Here is a 24,527-nt window from a genome sequence, read left to right on the forward strand (position 1 = left end):
GCAGTGGGAATTCAATCAAGCTCTCTCTGGAGAGCAGATTCCAGCAAGCATTGCAGTGCTGCTAACGAGATGCTATAATTGACACGATTACACTAGTAAAACACCAACAATTTGGCATGGTCAGCTCTGAAATCTGCTCACCTGGCAACATCTTTCAATTAACCTCATCGACAAGACTGAAGTGTCAGTCCTCTCTGTTCCCAAGATGTTTCCGTTACCTGCTGTTGCTTATTTGTAAGGTTACTCCCCACACCTTTAATCTGCTGGATTCCTCGCTCTGGTTTTAGTCAAGCTTTAAAACACAGACTTTATATTTCCTTTTTAAAAAAAAAAATTACTTTGATGTATTTAATATTGCCAGTGAGGAGTTCGTATATACCCTAGGCTCCCACCCTTCAGGGCAGCACTGTTGTTAATGCAGCTCGCCTGCTTTACTCTGGCAGAAAATTTGACCCATCATTATTATGCTTTGAAGCATCAGGGCAACTGTGAAAATTAAGCCCATACTCCAGTGTTTTGCTGGGGAAAGCACTGAACACTTTAAGGAACAGCTGGCTGGGAGGTGCATTTAGATATGTTAGTGCCAGTCCCAGAGGTAGCATCAACCTCCTAAACTCTTTCTCAAGCTGTCCACTTCTTTCTGCTTAAAGGCCAGGACAGGGATCATCCTAATGCAAAGCCAGTTTCTTATGCAGCTGTCTGGCTCAGAAGGCAAGGACAACTTATAATCTTTTTTTTTTTTTCTCCTCACTCAGAACTGCTTATAGCCTAACTTGTATTGAATTTGCCATTTAATAGTGCCTTTTTATCCCCTCAAATAGCTGCACTGTTTTGGCTGCCAGAACTTCTCAATATCCAATTTTCCTCCCAGTTTTACACTTTAGCACCTTTCTTACAGAATGGACCTGGCAGCTTCTCCTTTGACATTTGGCACATTAGTGCTGTGCTCCTCAGGCAGATGCTAATGCTCTGCTCACCTCTCCACAACAAAAAAAACCCGACACATATATCCCCTGAGCTGATGGCTTCCACAGATAGCACTTCTACACCAGGTTTCTCCTGGGGACAACACCACAACACCAGGTAGCCAAATGGGAGCTTCCCTACTGCATGATTATGAGAGGATTGCTATCTCAATGCGGTATTTCATGCACAAAATCTCCGGAGGGATGACTCAGCCAAAATGCTTCACTCATGTGAAGGAGTTCCATGCACTCACTGCAAGCTTCAGCATTCGTGTAGCCAACAGAGGTCAGTGCAAACTAAATAAATGTCTGTCCCTGAGATTTTCCCTTACAGACTGTCATTGCCTCTGGAGAGAATTGGCGGGAATTGGGGTAAGTGCAAGCATTGGCTGCTCCCTCCTTGCTCCTTTCCTCTCCTGGATCTTTTGTCCATGACCTAGAGGGACTATGGATAAACCAGTCTGCATGCTCCGGCCAGCACTGTGCTTCTCTGCATCTCTGCTGGCTCCCCCTCAGCTGCAGTGCAAAGGGTTTCTCCCTGAAATAAGCTTTCTGTCTCAATGCCCTAAAACAATGCAGACACCTAAGCAGAGCTTTAATCTAACTGGCACCTCAGTGCAATCCAAGCCACTTTCTCCCTGATGCTCTTTTTTTTGTCTCCTCTTTTTCATCCTTTCCTTCACTGCCACAGGAACAAGAAAGGGAGTCGCTCAGTGCCTATGGACATACCTGCTCTCTGTATCGCACTCTTCAGTTCAGACACATCAAGAAATCCAGAATGATTTCTGTCTTCCTTGCTGAAGATATCCTAAAAAACAGTGTAAAGGCAGATTTCAGGCCTGCACCAGCATTCCCCAAATTTACTACTACAACCTGATCTAGTCGGATGTCCCTGCTCCTTGCAGGGGGGGGTTGGACTAGATGACCTTTGAAGGTCCCTTCCAACTCTAATCATTCTATGATTCTATCTAATTATGTAGGATGCTTTCCCTCCTTAATAAATAGGTTGCAAAGAAGTTCAACAGATGAGATGGGGTGACCATGACAAGGGAGACCCATTTCCAGAAGGCTCAGACACTACGTTACTGTGGGTAACAATCCCACGGTTTTGGGTGGGTGGAAGCCTTTTTGCTCGCTCTCCCTGCTTTATGTGTGCAGGCAGCACTGGGAATATTCACACTTCCACTGACAAAAAGACATTGTCTATAACAAGTGAAATAAGCCAAGAGCCCCCGAGTCCCAGAATGGTGTGGGGTCATCTTTCCTGACACACTGTTGAAAACCCACAAGCCACACTTGAGGTGCTGCCAGTGGGAAGAGCACCATTGCTAGATGGGGAACTGACACCCTATGTCCTAGGTGGCCTCGGACCATCTTAAGAGGGGTGAAACAAATCAGAGTTCACCCAACTTTAAGGCTTCAGGAAATGTTCCCATTCTGTAGCAAGACTGGAGGGAGAAGGACCTGACACAGAGAAGCTGCCTGAATTTAGGTGGGACCCTAAATACCAAGTTACCGTCCTCACTGCTTCCAGATCTAATGCTTGTCCTGGAGCAGAGACATTTCTTCCAGATAAACTTTCACCATATCCTACACATTTCCACTACAAACTGCAGTAATGAGGAAGTGACATTTTTCAGATTACTCTGTTGAAGAACTCGTTTCAGCTTAGAAAGCTTTTTTTAAAATTGCCAGTAGTGGCACATAAACAGGTATGTCCACCAAATTCTGAGCCTTATTGGCCTTCCTACTTTTTCTAACTTTTTTTCCTGAATATTCTCTGCTCCAGAAAAGTTTTGGCTTCTCATCACTTTACACACACTACTGCTTTCTGAACTCTCAACCCTTGCATGAGAGGATGGAAGTCTGACCCACTAAGGAAGCAACCTCTGCAATGTTTTTCCCCCCATTGCTTGGATATCACAGAGCACCTGCACCCTTCTGATGAAAAGCCCAAGAGTACAGTTTCAGCAGAGAAAAGAGAGCAGCCCGCGTGTACCATGTACTTAGTGAGACTTCGCCAGAGGCTCCCGAACTCCTGCAGTGTGAGACGTCCGTTCGAGTTGAGCTGTGCATTTAGTTAAGAATTGAACAGTTAATAAGAGCTAAAACCTGGCTGTCTTCATTCCCAAGGATGCTGTTGTCACATAAAGACAGACATAAGATGCAGTCTCTTCTGTTTGTTACTTTACGTTGAGAAAGCCAAGAGCTTTTCTGCTTTCAGTTACGCTTACACCTTCTTCGGCACATTGTACAGCTGTTCACACCCATGCTCACAAACAACAAAAGGTTTCTACTTATCGGTGCCTTTAACCACAAGGGAACCTGCAGTGATCGCTAGAGTTGACATGTCGCCACTGAGCAGAGAGGCCCCTCTGGATGAACATGACCCTGTGCTCCAGGCCACGGGTGCACATTGTGCACATTGTCCAGCTCCGTCTGGATCCTCCTGGAGGAACAGGCACCAAAGGAGCCAAGAGCATGAGGAGCCAGTCCTGACGCCTGCCATCAGAAGGCAGCAGCAGCTTTTGAACCACGCGTATGCTGCAAGCAAGAAAACACTTCCCTACCATGAGCTGCAGGAGCCCATGGGTGTCAGCAGATAACTCCCACAGATGCTTGAAGGACTATGTCAGCGGACCTGCTTCCCTCTGTACACCGTCTAGGAGTCCCGGGCAGACACGTAGCACCTCACCTAATGCAGCTGGAACGGTGAAAAAAAACGGTGAAAAAACTCCCTGAAAGCAAAACTCAGCACCAGTGAAATATAAGCAGACAAGTGCCACTGTCATGAATCTGACTAAAAAAAGTTGATCCTGTCTTCGCAGGCCAGGATAGGTCACACCGCACACGGGTTGCATGCAGTCCAGAGAATGAAAAATCCATCCTGAATTAAAGCAGAGCAGTGGCTTTGTCAGCTCTTTGCACGTGCCATGCATTCACAGTGCCCACTTAGCCCAGGAGGGGCTTTGGAAAGGGGGAAAAGTCTCTTTCACTGCCTAGATGCAGAAAGCTGGAAAGAGAGAGAGACTTCTGGTCATTTCTATTCTTTCCCTGGCAGTTTATGAAGGTTTGAAAATGTCTCACTCAAAGTTATTTCAAAGCATGGAACAAAAGAGAAAGTGAGCAAGCAAGGGGGAGAAAATACATGGGAGAGACTATGTTTTCATCAAGGAGCCCCCTTGTTCTACAATGACCAACCATGTAGTTCCAGTGTCGTCTTGTTAACAGTAAAAGGACTGCATGATCCATCTAAATAGGAAAAGTACACCGGAAAGGATGAACAGGCTGTCAGGCAAGTGCCTATAATTTGGTGATGACAGTACTTCTCCCCATTACACCAGCTTTGCTAATGCTGCTAGCAGGTAGCCAAAGGTCAGCATGGTTGCAGCAGTGATGGAGAGCTGAGCCATGCTCGAGCCCTGTGCTGCCTCCTCACCTTTGGCTCTATCTGGGACCCTGCACCCAGGGGTGAAGTTTAGCCAAGCCCTGGGCCCTGCAGAGGTGAAAAAGAGAGCAAAGAGTTCAGCTGGTAGCAGAAGGTTGACCCTCACCCTTCAGAAGACACACGACAGCCAGGGCATGCACGGCAAAGCCCTGCATGGACTCTGGGACAGTTATTTATTGAGGACTGTGGCTAATTTACTTGCAGGTTCTCACAGTGGGACACTCAGCTCAGCCATAACTCAGGGCAATGGTGGGCAGCACCAGGGAAGTTTATTGCTTCTGCTGAAAGGATACATCCATCAGCGCTAAAATGCCTCTGCATGAATCAAAGCTGAATCTTCCTCCCCGGCTGGTCATTTCGTCTGCAAGGATTGACAAAACAGAAGGAATCACCGAGAGCGAGGAGGGTGACAGAGGCACCAGGGACACGAGGCTGAAAGCTCACATAGTTAAAAAGCCCCAGATCTGGCTGAGGGCCTCAAAGAGCAACAAGGGCTACACACCGGGCTGAGGTCCACTGAGGGAGTCTGATGTGTTTCAGACAACTCTACTGCTCCCTTCCCTAAGGAAAGGTGCCCTGTTTAGGCTCACAGGTAGCTGCTCTGCTTAGACTCTGCCCACCCACCTGCCCTGATGGAAACTCTTCTTTCTTGCAATAAGGATAAGGGAAATGACAGGGACAAGAAAGGCCATTTATGCTGAATTAGCGAGTCCTAGGAGCACTTTGAGCCTTGTGCAAGACTGAGTTTGTTTGAGGCCTTCAGCTGTGCCCTTGTCTCACGCAATTGTCAAGGTAGGAAGGTTAAGAAGGCTGGGAAATGCTGAAAGCCACCTTGAGGCCTCTGCAGAAGAGCAATGAACTGGGAGAAACTGAGTGACTGTGAGGAGGGTGGAAGGCACAGCTCCCTGGGGCACTCACCAGTGCAGCCCAGCCAGGGACAGAGTTCCTGCTGCAATTGGTGGGGAAGGGGTGCTCGTGGGGGCTGCAGGGATATCCAGGAGAAGGACAGCATGGGACAGGGCAGGTCTGCAGAGCAGAGGCTGTCCCACAGCAGAACTGGGAGGGGAAGGTGAAATTTGTCTGTGAAACAGATGCACAGCTTTGTTGACAGCCATGCATTAAAGAGTGTATTAGCAGCTGTTCGGGGTTACATTGCCTTCTTCACGTGTACATTGCTTCAATTTAAAAAAAAAAAGAAAAAAACAAAGCAAACCCAAACTGTTCCAAAGGAACTGTGGTGGAGGCACTTCTCGTTCCTCAAGATCCAATACTGCAGTAAGCCACACTAAGGATTTTTTTGAGGACCATCAGGACACCACTAAATCTTCTGTCTAATTTACAGTAGACTAAGGACAGGGAAGCATCAACAACATTAGCTGGGTTGTAAAAGCTTTACCTTGCAGGATCACTTCATTAAGAAGTTGTTGTAGCTGCGAGGCATCAATAGCTGAGCTCTAGTGAAGAACAAAATGCAAAGAGAGTTCTGTGAGCATAGTTTTCTCCTGTGTCACTTTTGCCCCAGAATTCTTTAGTCATACACTGTGGCAACCAAGAAGGACCCCTGCTTATATCAGAGGAGCAGCAGCACCCACACGGGAGCATAACAAAGCCCTCCACGCTGCTGGGTCACTCTTGTTCTTCTCCAGAAGAGTCTGCATGGGAGTCACAGGCACTCCCCATCACGGTGGAGTATTTCCAGCAGTGACAGGGACACCTGTTGACATCACCAGCCCCTAGCTGGGGAGTTGCCAATGGGCAGGCACAGCAGGCAGCTGGGTGAGTGGGCTGGGAACATGGGCGCTGTTACCTGCTTCCCTCTGAGTCGCCCAACCCACCAGTGAACTTGACTGCCTCCCTCCCAAGACACCTCCAGGGCATTCAGCGTGGCAGCCTGTGTTCATTTTCACCTTCATGCATTGATATAACTATTAACTGCAAGAGGTCCATTGTGCAAAGACTTCTGGCAGTGATTTTTTTTCCTCTTGACTAAGTTGAGGAGTTCTTTATAACAGTTTATTAAACCATTAAAACCATCTCCTGTGAACACATACAGTCTGGCTCTGAAAGAGCAGGAATCAATTACTCAAATGCTGACTGATGTCTGGTTTCCAAACGCCATGAAGGCAAATGGAAAATTATGCCAACGAGAGGGGATAATACCCAAGGCTTTCTAATTACTTTCAGTAAATAAACAAACTAAAGCAAAAAAAAAGAAAAAAAAAGTACAGATGCAAGCCCACCACCAGCACAACCACAAGTCTCCGATCCTCCTCTGATACATGGGGCTAGCTAATCTATCCCAGCCGAATGTCCCATTTTTCTGGGGGTTTTTCAGGGTATCCACTTGAGGATGGAGCTACATTAAAAAAAATATTTTTCTAAATGGATTAGTATCAACATTGGAGATTAGTTTTTCTTTTTGCAATTCCACATGTCTTTTTTATTTATTTTTCAGCAAGATATTTTAGATAGGATACCTGCTTAGCGTATCTTAGGAAGATAGCCTTATAGGAGCTGTCCTGGTTCTGTCTTGGTACATCCTGGATCAAAGACAAAGTATGCACACAAATAATTCAGTTACAAAACAACAAGTCTGCAGATCTAAACAGCACTTTAGAGAGGGCAGGAAATGTACAGTACAGGCTGCACTTCTAATATCTGGAAAATAAAGTGGAGGAACATCTACTGCAATGAAGGGAGAAGCAGAGTTTGGATATTATCACTTAGTACAACCAGGAAGGAGCAGCTCAGGGCCTGAGGAAGACAACAGAACACACCCATGGTGGAGCTCAGCAAGTCAATACATGAGCATAGAGATACAAAGCCTGATCCTTATGAACGGCCCTTCACTGAAACCACTGGCTTAGGGCATGTGAAGATTCACGTGAACCAAGAAAATAGAGCAGGAGTTGATTTTTTCCTTTCTCTTGTTCCTTTCCAACCTGAAGGCAGGCTTGAATGTACTTGAGCAATTGCAATTGAATGGTTACGTGATTTTTTTTTTTTCCCAACTTTTTGATGAAGACATCCACCAGGCACAAAGGGGAGCTATCCTGAACATTATAAAGTTTCCCAAATAAAAATCTAAGTCTAAGCCCCAATGCCTTCAGCTCTGTGTGAGATAATTCACACCAGTGAAGGCCAAATACCTGAACAAGACCAGAAAGTAGGGGTACCATAATTCATCAAAGTCAAAACATTGGCTAATGACAACAGCAGAGTAAACTGACAGTTTGTCAGTGGAAAGAGATAATAAGCCACTATTTACACTACCCCTCTAATGGGGCTTAATTGCAGGCTAGAAAAATGAATCACAAGGGAAGGACTCTGTTCTCCTGAAGCAGCTTTACACCTTTAGCTTCAAAGACCTGCACTGAGTTTGCACTGCTATAAATAACAGCCTCTCAGCAGCAGGGTTTTTCAAGCAACTGGGGAGACAGCAGCATGGACTGGACCAGCTCTGGCAATTTGCACAGTTCATAGCAAGTAAGTCCAGCGACAGATGGTAGCTGGTCTAGGCAGCCTGAAATGTGGGTTGAACTAGAGGTTCAACCAGTTTTGAAGTGTAATTTCCCTTACATTTGTGAAGAAGTCCTGATGAAAATCAAAGGAAATCTGCTTTGGGCCTTACCTCTACGGATTCCTGTGCTTTAGGGAGTGCAAGCACTTAAATGAAGCCATTCCCGTGGAAGGTCATCTATGACCCTGCTCTCAGGTGTGAGATCTTTTAAAAAGAGGTCAAACTCAAGCTGTGACTTTTTTCACCCAAGTTTCTCCCTCTCTCCTCCTGACATACATACCCATTTCACAGATATTGCAATAATTAGTATCTTTTAAATGCTCTCAAAGTGTTAAAGGTGGTGAGGTGAAAAGGACAGATGGACAGGTCGACAGAGGGACTGTATAAGATTTGTTTCCTTAAAAAAATCAGGCTCTGAAAGAGATATATGTGAAAAGGAAGGGCTTCGTTGTCACTCCCATCTCTCCAGAGAGGTACTCCAGACTGGTCATCTGCTCTCTCCGCAAGTTCGCAGGGCACCAGAGTCAAACTCTGGGACAGGTTCTGGGTGGTGAAAGGAGAGAAGAACGGAGTGGTGTCTGCTATGTAGGGAAGGAAGAGGAGTCAATAGAGATGTCCACCAAATGGTCAGCTCCCTGAGAACCATTCACTGCCACCAGTATCTACATTAGTTTTCACAGACTCTTACCATTGGCAGCTCTGGGCTGGGCAGGGAGTTTGGTTTCCTAGAAAAGAGTCAAAAGAGTCAAACTTTGAGAGAACAGGCCTCTTCGGAGTACCAATTTACAGATGTGGCAGAAAGCAGGCACCAACAGGAGCACTCACCCAGCCTGCAGCCCCACAAGATGCTCAGCACCCACACCTCCCAGCCTGTCCCGGTTCAGCCAAGCTTGTTGCACTAGTCCTGGCTTTGTCTGTGCAAGCAAACACGAGCAGATCTGAGTCTCTGGCTGTTCTGGGGCCAGTGCCTTCCCTGAACCGGCCCTGCTGGCACTGGCAGCAGCGACAGGGTAACTCGTCTCACTCGGAGCATGCCAGGACTAACCTCACCACACAGAAGACAGGGCTGCCCTCCCTTGAGCCACATAAAGTTTTCACTTGCTTTCTCTTTGTCTAGTTTAATAGTCAGGAATAAAAATAGCACCTGGGCTATTAAAAGGCAACATCTTTTAAGTGTCTGCAGACTGCCTGAAATTGAGCCAGGATCACCATTCATTCTGAGACTCACTTAGCAGCAACATTCCATACTTGAGTTTTGCTTTTGGTAGAGAAATTAGGCGAGTCAGATACTATTTTAACAGCATCTGTGCTATCAGAGCTGCAGAGACACACGGGAAGGGGATCCCCACGTTTGGCCTAGCTCAGGAAGGTCTGTAAGGGTCCGAGGCTCTCCTGGAAAGTGTGACCTCCCAAGGCTGAGCCATCTTGTGCATGACTCATGCTGAAGGTAGTCCAGCCCAGAGCAGAGACTTCTCATGTTTGTTTTCCATTAAGTAAGGAGTTGCCTTAGTTGTTTCTGGGCTATTTTTCTGAGGGGCCAAAGCCTAGAAAGCAATCTCATTACTAACATATGGGCTTATGATGTAAGAGCTGCTGTCATCAAAGCTTGTGAAGGAAAGCCACTGCACATCTGATGCTTGAAGGTCATTCAGTAAGGCTGAATGCTGGGGCTCGCTCTTTACATAAAACACACCCAGATATTTATGTGAAAATGTGATAATAGCTGCCTTTGCATGAACTAAGGTGCCGTTTTTCCACTAAACCTATCCTCAAGACCCCTCTCATACCCACAGGGAGCCCTACTAGCCTGTCTATGAGATGGCCAGGTGAAAAGATCAAAGCTTTCACTGCTCTTTGCTTTTCTAGGTTCTGCTTGGAGTAGAATGAGACCTGATCCATGGTGTCCAGTGGGCATAACGTAAGAAACTACATAACAACTGTTAGGAAAAACAAGTTCTCCGTCCTCCTTTCAGTAAAGAAAGATTTCCCCACAGTTGGGGGGAGTAGAGGGGAGCATGTCTCACAATTAATGCTCATTTGTGCGGCTGCAGATGAGCTATTGCTCTGTTCTGTAGCGGCCACCCCTATGCATCTGACTGTATGTCTGATTCCTCTCAACAAGGTGCTTAACACTCAGCTGTGTCTTCCCAACATGCTTCTAGAGTACATTAAAAGCAAATTGCCACATTAGTTATCTTGACATTAAATTTTTAAATCCTGGCATACTCTAAGTCTGGGGCGTATAAGGAGTACTTATCATCTTACTCATTGTAGTCTTGATTCTTCATGAAAATTCGTAAGAGAAATTCAAATTCTTTGTCCTCTGTTGTAGCAGGAACAACAGCATAGGTTCCTGGGCTCAAGATGAAGTAGCTGGTCACGTCTCGAGTCAGGGAAAAATTTTGTCTCAGAACTTTGGAATTCTCCTGAAAGAAAATCATAGCTGGCTATCTCCCCTCCATATCAGGAACCAAAGTAAATCAGCAAGTACACCCACAGCAGCCTCACATTCCCACAGCTCTCTAAATATACACTGCATCTAACATGCCTTAACCTCCCCAGTGGCATGAAAAGCACGTACAGGTGACAGACTTTGTTCAAGGACATGTCAAAAATGCACAAAGGTGGAAGAACTGAAAGAAACAGAAGGCAGAATGAGTGTAAGTAGATTTGAAGAGAACTTCTATTAATATTAAGTAGACTGGAGTTCATGGAGGAACACAGGACAAATACTCTTCCTAAAACTTCCCTGAGATCTACTGTGACTCAGAGAGGGCAGAGAGCTCACTAGGCATCTCACTCAGATGTCAATGCTTCAAGAATCAAAACACAAACCTTCCAGCAAGTGTCACAAGAAAGCAGAATATTCTGATTCTTCTCCTGTTATTCCAATATTTTTGCTGAGACGAAACAAATATAGTGCAACAGCTATTACTATGATGACATGTAAAGATAGCATAATAAAAAAACTCTTACTAAACATATTCCCCAAAATACATCAGCGTGTATAAATTCCATTTAGAATGGTTATACAGCGTGGCAGAGTTATTTATGAGCCATGCCTTTGGGAGAAAATAACATAAAACTGCTATTTTGGGAGGGAAAGAAAAAAAAAAAAAAAAGATGACTACTGTTACAGACAGCTGGAAGGTATGTAGACTGCCAAGTATTATGGGTCAGATCCTGAGCAGATAGAAATGGGCAGTACTGCAAAGAAATAAATGGTTTAATCCTTTTTTTTTTACTTTTGGGTCTCATTCCACATTCCTTCTGGTAAAGAGCAGAAGTAGATTAATATCTCAATGGAGACAAAACCAGTGTGAGATAAGAATCAGCTTCTATACCTTGCTCAGCTCTATCACACAACATTAAACTTCCTCATAGCCATGTATTAGTGTTCCATGTGTATATTTAATCAAAGGCTTCCTAGAGCTATCAGATACATCCATTCTGGTTTGCATCCTTGCCTGTACTGCATTTCCCTCTCATCCTGCCAAGGGATAATACTTTTTTTACTTCACAGCAACAATTTGATGCATCTCAAAAGGTACTGAACAATGAATGATGCTGCTAATGAAAAATGGCAGTGAAAGCAGTCCAAGGAGGAAGAGAGAAGCCACACAAATCTTAGCAATTGCACTCTCCTTATGCAAAGAAAACCCCTTGTAAACTTTTATACTAAAATGCCACCTCTGACTTCCCTCAGGCACTGAGGCTAGACATTGAGAAATAAATGACAGAATAGCACTCTACACCGACCCTGGTTTTAGCTCCTGGACTTGGCTTTTGCTGCTACCAGGGCAGGATGCTGGGCTGGTTGTGAGGGGCTGATAGACCAGCTCTCACATTAAAATACTCAGCTTGTGTCCAGGGGAGAATGCTTTCTGCTGTGTGGATTTGTACCAATATTACATCACTAAAAGCTATGCTGTGACAGAGCAGCATAACTGTCCCTTTTCCCTTGTTGACCAACTGCTTCACAGCAATCCTAGTGCCTTTAGTAATGATCTGGCCTGGCCTTGCCCTTTAGCTCCTGTGTAGGAGATCACCTAGGATCAGAAGCCCAAATTAAGCCTGAGGTGAGCTATGGGCTGACAGCCCACAGAGGCCATGTCATCCATACTCGACATACTGAGCAAATTTCATCTATCCTTAGGAATATACCAAGAGAGAGAAAAACTAATGAACATACCTGATCATCAACTGGAGGGGAAGAAAGAAATTTTAAGTACAGAGCAAGAATAGAGCAAATTTGTCCCCCAGGCCACTTCCTGATTAAACCACCTCTTTTCAAGGGATCCAAGACCTATGCCACCCCCTACCAGGGAGGCTCATTTATGTTAAAATGGGTAAAACTGGTAACTAATCAAGGTGGATGTGCATCATGCAGGGACCTCCATGTCTGTTGACTGTTGGGGGACAGCTGATGAGCATGCTGGAAGGAGTGAGTTCCCCACTTATCAGGAGCAGCAGCTCTATCCGAGTGGCACAGATGGCCCCAAGGAGTCCCACAGGCCTGATATCTGCATTGGGCAGAGGATCTCCTTGCGTAGGGATAGCAAGTATCACTTGCTGGAGGGACTCTCTTTTTATTACATCTTTTATTTCTCAGACACTGTTTTTTGAGTTACAAAGCCATGCTCTTCCTTTATGAGGAGCTGTTAGACTTATGGCATTAATTATTCAAAGTCTGAGACTAGGGTAAATCTCTCCAGTGATCAGAGGAATGTGAAGTTAGGGTGACAGCAATCTCTGCTTCCTTTCATTCTTCACTTTAAGAACAACCCCCTCCCACCTTCCTCAGGCTACAGCAAAAACACTTTGGAAAAGGTTAGCATCCATCCACACTAGCAATTCCACTTTCAGTAAGCCCGGTAATGATCTGACAATTGCTCCCTGGACAGTCACCAAGAAAATAAATAAATAAATAAATAAATAATCAACAGGGAAATTGTAGTGGAGGTCCCAGATATCTGAGTGGATTACCTCTGCACTGGTCTTGAGCAAAGCCTTCCCTGTATATTGTAAATAGGTTTTGCATGGCATTTGTGATAGAAAAGGGGGGATGCGGACAGGCCCATTTTGGCGACCAAGAGGCCATTCGCTTCCCTACTAGACCTAGAATACTGCTGAAGCACTGTTGTTAGTGCTGGCTGTCACGCCTTGTGCTGGGCCAGCAAGGCACGCCATCAGTACTGCTGGGCACAGAGGGTATTGCCCTGGCATGTATTCTAACCTATTCCCCAAGTTTCCCACGGCTGTTTTGGGATGCTACAGAAGTTCAACCTTTCTTCTCTTAAGACACGAATAAAGGAAACAACCAAGCCTGTCTAACTCTACTTTTCCTCTGATGTCCTATGATAGAAGGCATCCAGAAATTCACTCCAAATACTGACTGCTTTCTTTTTTTACAGCCCAAAATGCAATTCAGTCTTTCACTTCCATGTATAGGTATAATAAACCACATAGAAAACAACAGTGCCCACATGATTGTGCTTACCGTGGTGATCAAAAAGCCAATCTCCAGTTTTTTTGCATCCTGCATATCCTCAGCATGTTTTTGCATGAGTGAAATGACTACATTATAGGTTTTTGGGTCATAATCCACCACTTTGAAAAAATACTGACGGTTCATTGAAACTGCACCTGTGGAGAAAGTGTTAATAGATTAATAGAAGCCACACAGATGTCCTAGTAGTAGCCTATTGTGTAACACCTTGTTTGTATGGACCCAGAGGAACGGGTAGTTACTGCTCCAAGATCCTTTCAATACAACAGAGCACTGTGGTCTCTACATTAGCAGTAGGAGTTGAGGCATCTGGAGTTGAACTACTTGCACATTAATCATTCTAGAGATCTCTGGCAAATTCACAAAATGCATGCAGATTTCTCAACCCCCCTACATCTGCTTCACCTACATGGCACACCTTCCCCGAGGCAGAAAAGCAGTGATTCTTAACCAGCTGCCTGACCCAGTGGTTGAGCTGAAAAGCACTGTGGCTTGGAGTTCATAAATACATAAAATAAAAAGACAAAATGGTCCTAAGCTATCCTCTTCTTCCTTCCTGTTAGTGTTTGTGATGGACAACACAGAGTGTTGAGCACCAGAGGGAAAAGGCTTCTTCTTGACCAAGGCTTTGGTTAACAGGAAGCATGTCTGACAAGAAAGCAATAAAATGCCCAGACTGGGGAAAAAGGATTGAGATGGTAGCATCTGCTACACCTACTGCAACTGGCTGAAAGAAGATAGATGAATACATTTTGATTTAAAGAGTTTAGAGTTCCTAAATCACAAGTTTCCTGTTTTAACTTAGCAGTCGGTGCTGCTGCTTTGTTTCTCCCTCTTTAGCTCATAGGTGCTACAATGGCAAAGGGCAGGCATTAACAACTGGTAATTAATATTTCTGCAGTTCGGGGCTCAGAGTGAATTTTTCACTGTAAGCACCAGTGAAGAGGAGGAGAGGACTAGGTGATAGCAGTGAGCATTCATTACCTGGGGAATGGTTGTTCCTGCCTGCAGCACGGACTGGACTCCACAAGTTGACATGCCTGTCCACAGACCATGTGCAGTGCTGATCTCCAAAGTCTAGAAACGTTGGGGTGCTGTTACATATATACAGCCAGGAAAACTGCTCCTGGAAGTTTTTACAGGACATCCTGCAGGAAAGGAGAAAATCTCACCTTCCAGTTCGAGACACTGGTCAGGTTCTCGCGTTTACCCTCCACATCTTTAAAAGGGGATTACAGAGAGCACTGCAGGTTGTAGATGAGCTGGCTGATACCTTGAGAAGAGGCCAGCTCTCAATCCATTTGGGCTGCCCTAACTGCCCCTAAAGCCCCAGGGAAATTACAGGGCATGTTCAGTAGTACCTAGGTAGACCCCTGCTATCTCCAGCACATCCCTGCCACTGCACCTTGCTTTGTCCCTCCACAGTGTCCTGCCTTGCCCTCATGCTTTGCTCAAGCCTGCAGTGTCTATCTCAGACCAGCCTGTTGTTCCTCTGCTTTTTCCTCAGAGCCTCACAGGGCAAGTGTGCACTTCCTGAATAATAATAGCTTTTCCAAAGGATGGCTCACACATGGCTAAACCGGATCTGAGGGTAATCAGAAGCAGTGAAAAATCACAAACACAACAAGCACATTGCAGAAGTCAAGTGCACAAGCTCTATGACCTGCTCAGCCACTCATCCTCTCTGAGCACCAGACAGTCCAAGGTTCAAGCTAGGCACTTTTTGGGGAAGGGCAGTGTGAAAAATGACTAGGTCTCAGGGAGCTGGATTTTTACTTCTCTCACTTCTCACTTTTTTCACCAGCTTGTTACTTAATCTTGACCGGCTCCTTTTCTCCAGGTCTTGTTTCCTCTGAAACCATGGGATCAGCACAACCTCCAAGTTGCTGTTTGCTTACAGCTAACACAAGATGCCTTGAGCCATCACTAAGAGCAGAGAACTGTCTAAATGATTCTTTTTTTTCCATAATGGACATAAATAGAAAAGCTGGTAGACAAAAGGGTCAATAGGGAAATACCAGAATTCTCCATCATCCTTATTTCTCAGGAGGGCTTCTCTGTCTTTAGGCTCAACATGGTCCCACTGAGGAGAGCTGCAAACAGGAACAAATCAACAAGCAGATGTGAGACACAACTGTCCACCTCTCCAGCCAACGCATTCCTCTAATCAGCCCATCAAGTCATGAGGGATTAGGAGGGATGAGCAAACTGCGTGTTGGGAACAGGACTGTGCTCAACACCTTCATAGCCAAGGCCAGCAAATAGACCTCTGTGCCTTTGCTGTGCCTGTCTGAGCTACCCACCCTGGGATGGCAAATCCTGCCTCTGCCCTCCAAGACTCGGTCACCTGTCCCCATACTGGAGAGGTTAGTGAGGTATCAAGGCATAGCACTTTGAAGTGCTGATATTAAATTGATGTGTAGAGGGCACATTAGCTAGTCAAATGTGTTGTTTCCAAGCAGCATGTTTATAATTAAGTGATAATTGTACTTTCTGCAGAGTGTAAGATAAATAAATAGAGCATGAATCAAAAATTTATTGATTTATGCAGCTTACCTGTGAGTGCACTCTACTGACATTTCAATTACAGTTAGGCTTATAGTTCACCCTTCCAAAAAATGGGAGGATGCTGTTTGCGCAGATAGCTATTATCCCTGCCTTAAGCACATCTGCACTACTCACCAACCCATCCAGATGAATGCAACATGCTAGCTTGACTTTTCTCAGCAGAGAAGTTAAGTGTTCCTAGCAACAGGGAGAGGGGGGGATGCTATTAAATCACGTAAGAGTGACACCTGAACATGTCTCTGGTCAGGAAAACACTGATGCAATTCCACCAGGAAAACTAGCTTCTATGTATTTATAAAACACTGCTGCAGACTTCCTCTGTATCATTCCTTTCCTCAAGAAAGAGAAGTTAGCTTATATACACAGCAGCAAAGTAGTCCTTGCATCTCCAAAGCTGCATGCAGGATCCAAAAGATCAGTTCAAGCCACTCAGTGGCACTTGGCCTTTGCAATAACCAAGGACCCTTTTTATTTCTGTTTTCAATATTACTGACAAATACTGCCCTACTTTGATGGACTCTGCTAACCATCCTCTTCCCAGATTTAGACTCATGGGAGGGGAAGAAGGAGCAAGAAGGGGGATGCACAACTGCTGCAGAATTCAATAGGAGCCACCAGCCAGTGTCTACATGCATAGCCAGAGCTTACTGCAGGTAATAATAACTCTTTCATCCATGACTTATCTGGAATTATGCACTGGGAAAAATGTACACATAGACGAAGAGAGATACCTGAGCTAGGCCTAATGAGGAGAACATATAAAACCAATGCTGCATTAGTTTTCTCTGGATTGGACTTCTGTGGGCAGTTGCTTTGCAGATGGAAATAACGCTTACAATGAATTGATTTAAAAATGTCTGCTTCATTACAATGGGTGCAAGGCAGAGGTCCTTTACAATAGCCTATAAAACAGTGATTCTTCGTATGGGTTTAAGGCTTTAAGACCATACTTATCACTCCAGGGTCCCTTCCACTCCCCATGGCCCCACGGATTCCAGATCCTGATGATATGTTTCCAGCCATTCTTGTAGCGTATCTATAAAGAAGAAAAATAAACTCAGTCACAGCTTTTCACATTCAGTGAAGAGAAGGGTAATAAAATGGATCTTCCTCTATACCTTGGAGGCCTGGTTTAACTTCTTATTTCATTTGACTGCAGCTAAACAGCCTTTTGCTACACTGTAAAGGAACGACGTGTAGGAGAAAACTGTGCCCATTTTCCTTTCCCAAGGACGCTAAACAGCTGACACAAAGGGATGCAGCAGAATTCCTGCCACACCACATGACTTCAACAGTCTTGGAAAAGTCCAGTGCCTAATCCTGCACATCTGATGCTGTGAGTCGGCAAAGGCAGAGACTTTCAGGAACCTGGACCCCAGACTGCCTGGAGTGAATGTTGACAGCACAAAGAGATTATGATAAACAGAATCTGTGTCTCTATCTACAGTATTATAGTTTCCAACAGCTGGAGTTTTGGTGCTTTTCTCCTCTTGCTATCACTGCTTTAAGCCAGAAGCAACTCACTTTCACCAGTGAAGCTGAAATGGTGGAAGTGGAAAGGAGAAACAAACCTTGTTGTTTCTGGCTTTCCTTATGCACACAGACCATACTGGAAACAAATGCCATGGCAGTCTCTTCCCAAGCAAAGGCCCAGTCCCTGGCCAGCCTGAAATAATTTCCCCACAAGCCACCCCTCTGGACACCTTGGCACTCCTGTAAGGTGGGGCAAAGACCTTTTCTCCTCTCTGCAGACGTCATGAGCATCAGGAAGCTGAAACACTCTGCTTCCTCTCCAATAGGATTCTGCATCCTTCCACCTCGTCTTGGGGAGAGCCAGCTGAGATCTCCTTTGGAGCCTAACAACCCCCATCCTTCCACTTCGGAGCCTCTTGGCTACAAGCAAGCATCCTACAAGAAGCAGCACACGACTGCGATGATGGCACCAGACATGCCACAGCATAAGGGACTGTAAACCAAAGCCAGGCTCATATGGGAGGTAATGAAAGAGAGGGGGAGAGAAGGGAGAAAACACCGTCCCCTCTCCAAACTACTTTGAGTTCCTAGATTAAAATGTGTTGTAGCTATCTTGCTTGATAGCATAGCCATTGTTTGGTTTCCTTCTTGGCCTTGCTTACTGTTAACACTCCCTGTGTGCACTACAGCTTACTGGGGTAAGCCATGTTTTGACTTCTGGTTGTAAAAAATCCTTCATTTTTTTTGATCTGTGTGATAAATCGGTCCTATTTCCAGGCCAGCTATATTAATATCTAGCTAAGAGAAGTTCTGCATGAGTAGAACAGCTTTAAAAGATGGAGAAATGCTGTTCTTGAACCAGTGACTTATTTACTTTTCACACAGTGATTTTTGACAGCTTGTGATTGAGCTGCACAAATGTAGATTTGCATCATATGACAAAATCCAGAACTTTAGCCAGTATTTTAATTCTCATTTGAAACAGAAAAGTGAATTTTTTAAAAGTCAGCATGGAATGAAAATTCCCAGAAATGCTGTATTTACTCTTGAAGTCTCCCAAAACAAAAGTGAATTTAAGTTGCATTTTTCCATTAGAAAAAATGATAGGATTCAGATATCCTCCCTCTTCCCATTGTGCCAGAATCCTTCCATCTCCTGAAATTTGAACAATGTGCTTTCAACAATCCCTTCTCAGAGTGAAGCTAATTAAAATTACTCCAATTAGAACAGCAGTGTGACTGCCCTGTAGTGAATCACCAGTACCAGATCACCAAGTAGAAATTAAGTCCTTGAGCTTACCTTCACAGCTCCTGTGACAGTGTAGGCATGACCCTGTATAATCCCGTTCCTCAACTCTATGTTCCTCCTCAGCTGCAGAAGGGAGAAAGCAAAGCTTTTAGTGTTCTGCCACACTGCAAGGGTATGACCATCAACTCCCAGAACTCTCATTTGGTATGGCAGGAAAAGAGACTTGGTTTCTACTACAGCAGTATCTCAGATATAGTAGTTCCAGAGGAATGTGATTGTTGTTCTCACTGCAGCCATAAGTAGTCCAGAAAATTTAACAAAACTACAGGTCTTCACATATTTGCAAGTTCCTCAATGGTCCAGAGCTGCTGCAACTGCAGAATGACCCGGACTGGGTCAGAGGGAGGACTAGAGCCCCAGAATTTCCCTGCCACCTACAGCCCAGCCCAGCCACCTGAGCTGAGCTAGTCCTTGGCTTGTTTGCAACACTAAGCTTTATGTCCTGATAAGCCAGGCACTATAGGAGCAATGCCGTACACTTTGCAGTCTTCCCTTACATGCTGTAAGGGAAGCCTTGGCAGCTTTTTAGCAAGATACTTGCTGAGCATCACAAAGCCTTATGCAACTTCCCAGTATTAATGTTGGTAGCCTGCAAATCACAATGCAATAACAGCACCCTCTCGCAGAAGAGAAGTGCATTTTTCAGCTTGGTAGAATCTATCACAAAGCTATGAGGCCAAAATCAGCCCTGCTGCAAGAGGATACCACTCTACCACAGTGGAATTAGCCAGGAGAGAAGCCACAGACCCCTCTCTGACAGACCAATCCACCTACATCTACGCCAAAACCTTTACATTACTTACTGCATAACCTTATCTACTTTCTGCTGCCAAGACCTTTCCAGGCATCCATGAGCTGTAACTATTACACAGAGTGATTATGGACTTCCTTTTTCACTCAAAAGAGCAACCTTTATGCAAACATGGTAAACCAAGAAAGGCATGCTCCCAGTCCTGTGACCTACCTGGCCTGAGGTGCTACATCCCATCAGACACCGAGACTTGTCAGCTGCTTTCAGTATCTCCTCTAGATCAGGAGGGGGATCTTTCAATGAAAACTGCACTTGGACTCCACCTGTGAAGTCTACTAAAGCATCAGAAAGGTACCCTCCATGCAAGTTCTGGTAGGAGCCCTGTAACCTAGGGAGGAAAAAAAAAAAAAAAAGTAAATTAGTCCTTACACTGTGTTTTAACAAACAATGTACAGTGATGATTTCCAAAACGGACATGCGCATTGAGGCCATGAGCCTGCGGTGTGTAAACACTGGGGCCAGGTAATGAAAGGAAATGGGATTGAAATACATGGCCAGACACAACACATGCCCTGTGGAATGAATGAGAATACACTCAGTGTATCCAGTGTATCCACTCACATCTGAGGCAGCTGTCTAGAATAATTTACAGACAGTGGAAGATAATAACGTGCATCTCATGCCAGCACAGACATTTTACAGAGATGAGTTGCATCTCATCTTGTAGTATCCATTTTCTTTCTTCTGAACACAAAAAAAAAGCCAAGGGTGACTAGTTCAAATGGGTGTTTCAGATCAAATGGAGATGAACTGTTAGTTTCTACATAGTATTTTCTCATGACTCTTCACAAAAGTGTCCGGTAACCCTTTTGCAAACGAGAAATAGGAAGGAGAGGTAAAGGTATTTGCCCATGCTCCCAAGGCAAGACAGAAACAAGTTTTCAGCACTGTTCCAAATTCACTCTGCTAGAGTGCAATAATAGGATAATAATTTAATATTGCTAACACAGTCCTTGTTGTTTTTATCGTGTTTTTTATTGAGACAGCAAATAAGCTGGAACATGCTGTACTTAGAGCAGGTAGAGCATGCTGTTAAACTCCACCATACACGCTGTATTTAATGAATGTAATCAAATGTCTGCGGTAATTGTATTTTGAAGGGTTGTCCTTGTCCTACACTGATGAGAAGAATTTGTCATGGGCACTGGGGAAAAACTTCTCAAATGGGAATCTCATAAACAGCACCGCTTGCAACTTTAATTTAATAGAGGTTTGGTTTGTTTTGTAATTAAAATCTTAAGCAGCAAATTGATACTGAATCCTGAGTCAACTTTTCGGAGATATCTCAGGGCAAAACGCCTCCTATTCCTAAGTCATTTGGATGCTGCTTTAACATTTTCTTATTCCTGACCAAATCTACCAGAATAATTAGCTCTTTTCTTCAGCTCCTCTTTACTGCATTGCAAATGTTACACTAGCTTGATGTAGGGCACGTGTACAAAATTCCAGCCCTTCATACTACCCCTAGCACAGGAATTTCTCTTCAGTGCATGTAATAAAGTGCAATGTTACAGATACTAAGGGACCACACTCTGATCCCTTCACTCCTCAGAGGATTTTTAAAAAAATATTGTTTCTTTATTAATCATTATCAATCCTGAAGTACTTTGGGGACCTCAGCCAAAAGGCAGAGCTCTGTGTGAAGCGAGAGCTGACCAGCATCTCACAGGAGTGCGTGTGTTGTGCCTGCGCACGTGTTCTTCACTTATGCTTCCTCTCATTGCCTGCTCTAAATGTCTGCATGATTAGTGACTGCAAACAGATGTAACCTCTGCTTGGAGTCTGCAGTTTTAAATAGAAGAAGATATGGAAAGGAAAACAGAGGCAAAGAAGTTTGCTTTAAGTAAGGAGGAGATGCTCAGCCTCTTTTGTGTCACCAGCCATTGCCCTGTTCATTTTACTACTCAGGCGTTAACACCCCAGAGTTGGACTGGGTACACGTAGGTCTTCAGCCTGAGACCAACATCTCCAGGTTATGTTTGCCCTGTGTTCATATTCAGCCACAGCTCCTTACAGAGGCACACCACAACATACACAGCTGTTAGCCTGAACTCCTCCCTGTGTGCTTTGCACAAAGCAGAGGGTGAAACTACTCATAGAAAGCATTCAGCAGGGGGTGGAAGAATAGACAAGGTATATTTACTTGGCATATGCTTTTTCCAGTAAGGATGGCCAGAATTCATTTGATGTTCGAGGCTGTACAGACAGGTATCTTCCATTTAGGAATGGCAGCCGGTCATCTATCACTACATCCACCCAATCTCCATATTGCCAGAACTGGAAAGAAAGAAAGAAAGAAAAAAAAAAAAAATAAAAAAAAACCAAAAGAAAAACCAGAGAGAAAAGAATGAGCCTCTTTTAAGAGCAAATATTCATGCCAAGCAACAACCTCCTGAAATAGCACAGGAATTAATCTAAAGCATGGATATGTGCAAGTTCTCTCCTGAACTGCTTCAGGCTAACAGTCCACATTGTTAAACAAGCTACCTATTGGCTGGATTTCCCAGTGGCAGGGGAAGCCATTTGGGAATATAAATAGTCCTGAAATCATTGTGAGGAAAGACTCAACATGGGAAATATGCTAATATTATTGGGCAATAGCAAGTACTCAAGATGATAAAGAACAATCACGCAGATGGTTCGGTGAGCCTCGCTCCTCAGCTGCACTTGGATTTTCCCCTGCAGCACAGCGCTGGGCCAGAGAGCCTCTGTCAAGCTCCAGTTTCAAGATTTTCTTTCCTCTGTGTTTCAATTAGACTCTGATGTGCTGTCATGAACACGGACAGTATAGTGACTAAAGACTTTGAGGTGTTATCCATTTCCTTGATAGATGAGGAGGACACAGGCGGTCTCTTCAGCATGTGAACAGAGCAGGTGTTTCTCCAGCTGATCCAGCTGATGAAAGCTTTCAAGGCAGAAGACAGGGAAAGAGATCTGCAAGGATGAACTAAAAGAGCCATTTCCAGAGTCATTAGCAGATTAATGTAGCTTAGCATGATTCACAATCATAAGAGGCCAAGCTCTTATTTGCAGTAATGCTAAGGACTCCATTGGAAGTATGCCAGCAATAGATTTAGTCTAGCATGATTTTATTTCAACAGCTTTGGTCAATGAAAAACCCCAAAATGAGCTGTTCTGTTAGAAAAGCACAAGACCAGATCTGCCGAGCAGCAAAGCAGCTTACAGTTTGCTAAGCTGAAAGCAGGTTTGATCCTCCTTAGGTTCTGCCTCACCCCAGCCTCTCACTTCCCACATTAGTGGTGGCAGCAGGTGGCAGGGTCCGACTCTCCAAACCTGAGCTCCAGGAGTGGTCTGAGGCTTCTGCTTGATTTTAGCAGGATAGGGTTTGAGGAAAAGCCTGACACTGGCTGTCCTTTGCCCAAGAGAGAGATAGGCAAAAGGACAGTCTGAAAGGAGCTGTCATTTTTGTCACCTGACATGCCTTCCTATCACCAGTTAACACCTAGCAGCAGGTCTGTATTGAGAAAAGGTGTGACATCCAGCTATATCTCCCCATGGTGTTTAATAAGCAAATACAACAGGTAAATAAGAAGAAAAATATGAAAGTGGCTGTGGGGATTAATGCAGTCCAAACCCACTGAGCGACATTTTTCCAAAAGCCAATTTCCTTGGTCATCTTTGGTAGGGAGCTCAAGCCTTCTGAATGTTTTTCTTCAGCTGGATAAAGAGAGCTGCTTTGTCCTGATTGCCGCAGACTTTCAGATTGTGGTCTTATATGAGCTCACAAGGACAGGAAAAGTCACAATGGGAATGGGAAACCCAATGGAAAGTCCTAGGATGCTCTAGGAGTGTAAGAGTAGTACAGGAGAAGCCATTCTTCCCTGTATGCCTTCAGAGGGGGGCAATGCCCTCACATTTGGCTTGAGAGTCTGGCTTCATTAAATTTCTTTATACTCTCAGGATTTAAAATATTGCAGCTGGGAACATGACAGTAAATTAAACAAAGAATCTCTGTTTAGATAGGCTGCAAAGAGGGAAGTTCTTTGCTTCCACAATTGTGGTTAGCTTTTAAATCAGGACTTTATTTTCCTGGGCTTGGAAGAGCAGGAAAAGGAAATGGACAGTTGCAAGACGACAACAACACGCTTAGAGTGCTGCTGGTCGGAGGGAAAATACTCTGTGTTTATTTTGCCTCCTTTTTTCCCCTCTCTTGACAGGGATCTTAGAGAAATCCAGTTCTGAAAGTGAGCAAGGTGAAAATCCCATGCCTTTCAACCACTCTCTTTTGCAGTGTTAGAAGGCACCTTTTGGACATGTTCTGAAACTGAGGTCTTGACCACTTATGGCCTTTAAAGATTTCATCTGTTTCTTCCTGAGAGCAGGGACATTAATACTTAAGGCAGATCCCCCCTGTTCTGAGTTGATGCACTGTGCCATACCCTGCTGTAGTCCCCGTAGAATTTTTTTTTTTTTTTTCCCGGCAAAGCTGCTGCTGCTCACTGTCACAATGCATGGCACGCTCTGCCTCACAGGCATCAGAGTTTCTGCGGCAGAGAAAGTGATTCGTATACAAACAGGGGACTAACTTAATTCCTGGTGAAATAACACCATTGTAATTATTCCCTAGATAAAAACATCACCCGTCTTAACTACACCTGATGAAGTGCTTAACACCCTTAACTCTTGCAAAGGCAACGTTGTGTTTGAAGACTAGAGCAGCCCTTTGTATTCCTGAGAGGCAATATACTCCAGATCCAAAAGTGTGAAAAAAAGTCCTAAGCTAAAATTTTTATACTAGCATATGATATGCCTTGTTTGCGATTCTTCACTGAACTGAGGACTGGTGGCTTAGCCTGTGGATGGCAGTAAAATATCTTTGATGGAATAATTGAAAGGCATTGCTGAGAAGCATTTCCATTCAGAGAAGCTTTCTCAGGGGTTTATTGCTCAAGGAAAGCCAGAAA

General features: G+C 44.5%; 1 protein-coding gene across 1 annotated transcript in view; it reads right to left on the reverse strand.

Moving 5' to 3' along the window:
- Positions 1–24,527, reverse strand: part of CAPN13 (calpain 13) — a 45,962-nt gene that overhangs the window by 7,507 nt on the left and 13,928 nt on the right. The window contains exons 4-18 of the mRNA XM_086745963.1: positions 21,746–21,879; positions 19,756–19,930; positions 18,783–18,854; positions 16,961–17,046; positions 15,461–15,535; positions 14,427–14,590; positions 13,894–13,896; positions 13,434–13,579; positions 10,199–10,359; positions 8,622–8,658; positions 6,891–6,953; positions 5,810–5,867; positions 4,707–4,774; positions 2,965–3,033; positions 1,691–1,773 (exon numbers count right to left, since the gene is read on the reverse strand). Of these exons, the coding sequence (XP_086602089.1) occupies positions 1,691–1,773; positions 2,965–3,033; positions 4,707–4,774; positions 5,810–5,867; positions 6,891–6,953; positions 8,622–8,658; positions 10,199–10,359; positions 13,434–13,579; positions 13,894–13,896; positions 14,427–14,590; positions 15,461–15,535; positions 16,961–17,046; positions 18,783–18,854; positions 19,756–19,930; positions 21,746–21,879 (1,394 nt within the window). The remainder of the gene's footprint in view (positions 1–1,690; positions 1,774–2,964; positions 3,034–4,706; positions 4,775–5,809; positions 5,868–6,890; positions 6,954–8,621; positions 8,659–10,198; positions 10,360–13,433; positions 13,580–13,893; positions 13,897–14,426; positions 14,591–15,460; positions 15,536–16,960; positions 17,047–18,782; positions 18,855–19,755; positions 19,931–21,745; positions 21,880–24,527) is intronic.

This window comes from Chlamydotis macqueenii, chromosome 3 (assembly GCF_036417535.1).
Source record: "Chlamydotis macqueenii isolate bChlMac1 chromosome 3, bChlMac1.mat, whole genome shotgun sequence".
NCBI lineage: Eukaryota > Metazoa > Chordata > Aves > Otidiformes > Otididae > Chlamydotis > Chlamydotis macqueenii.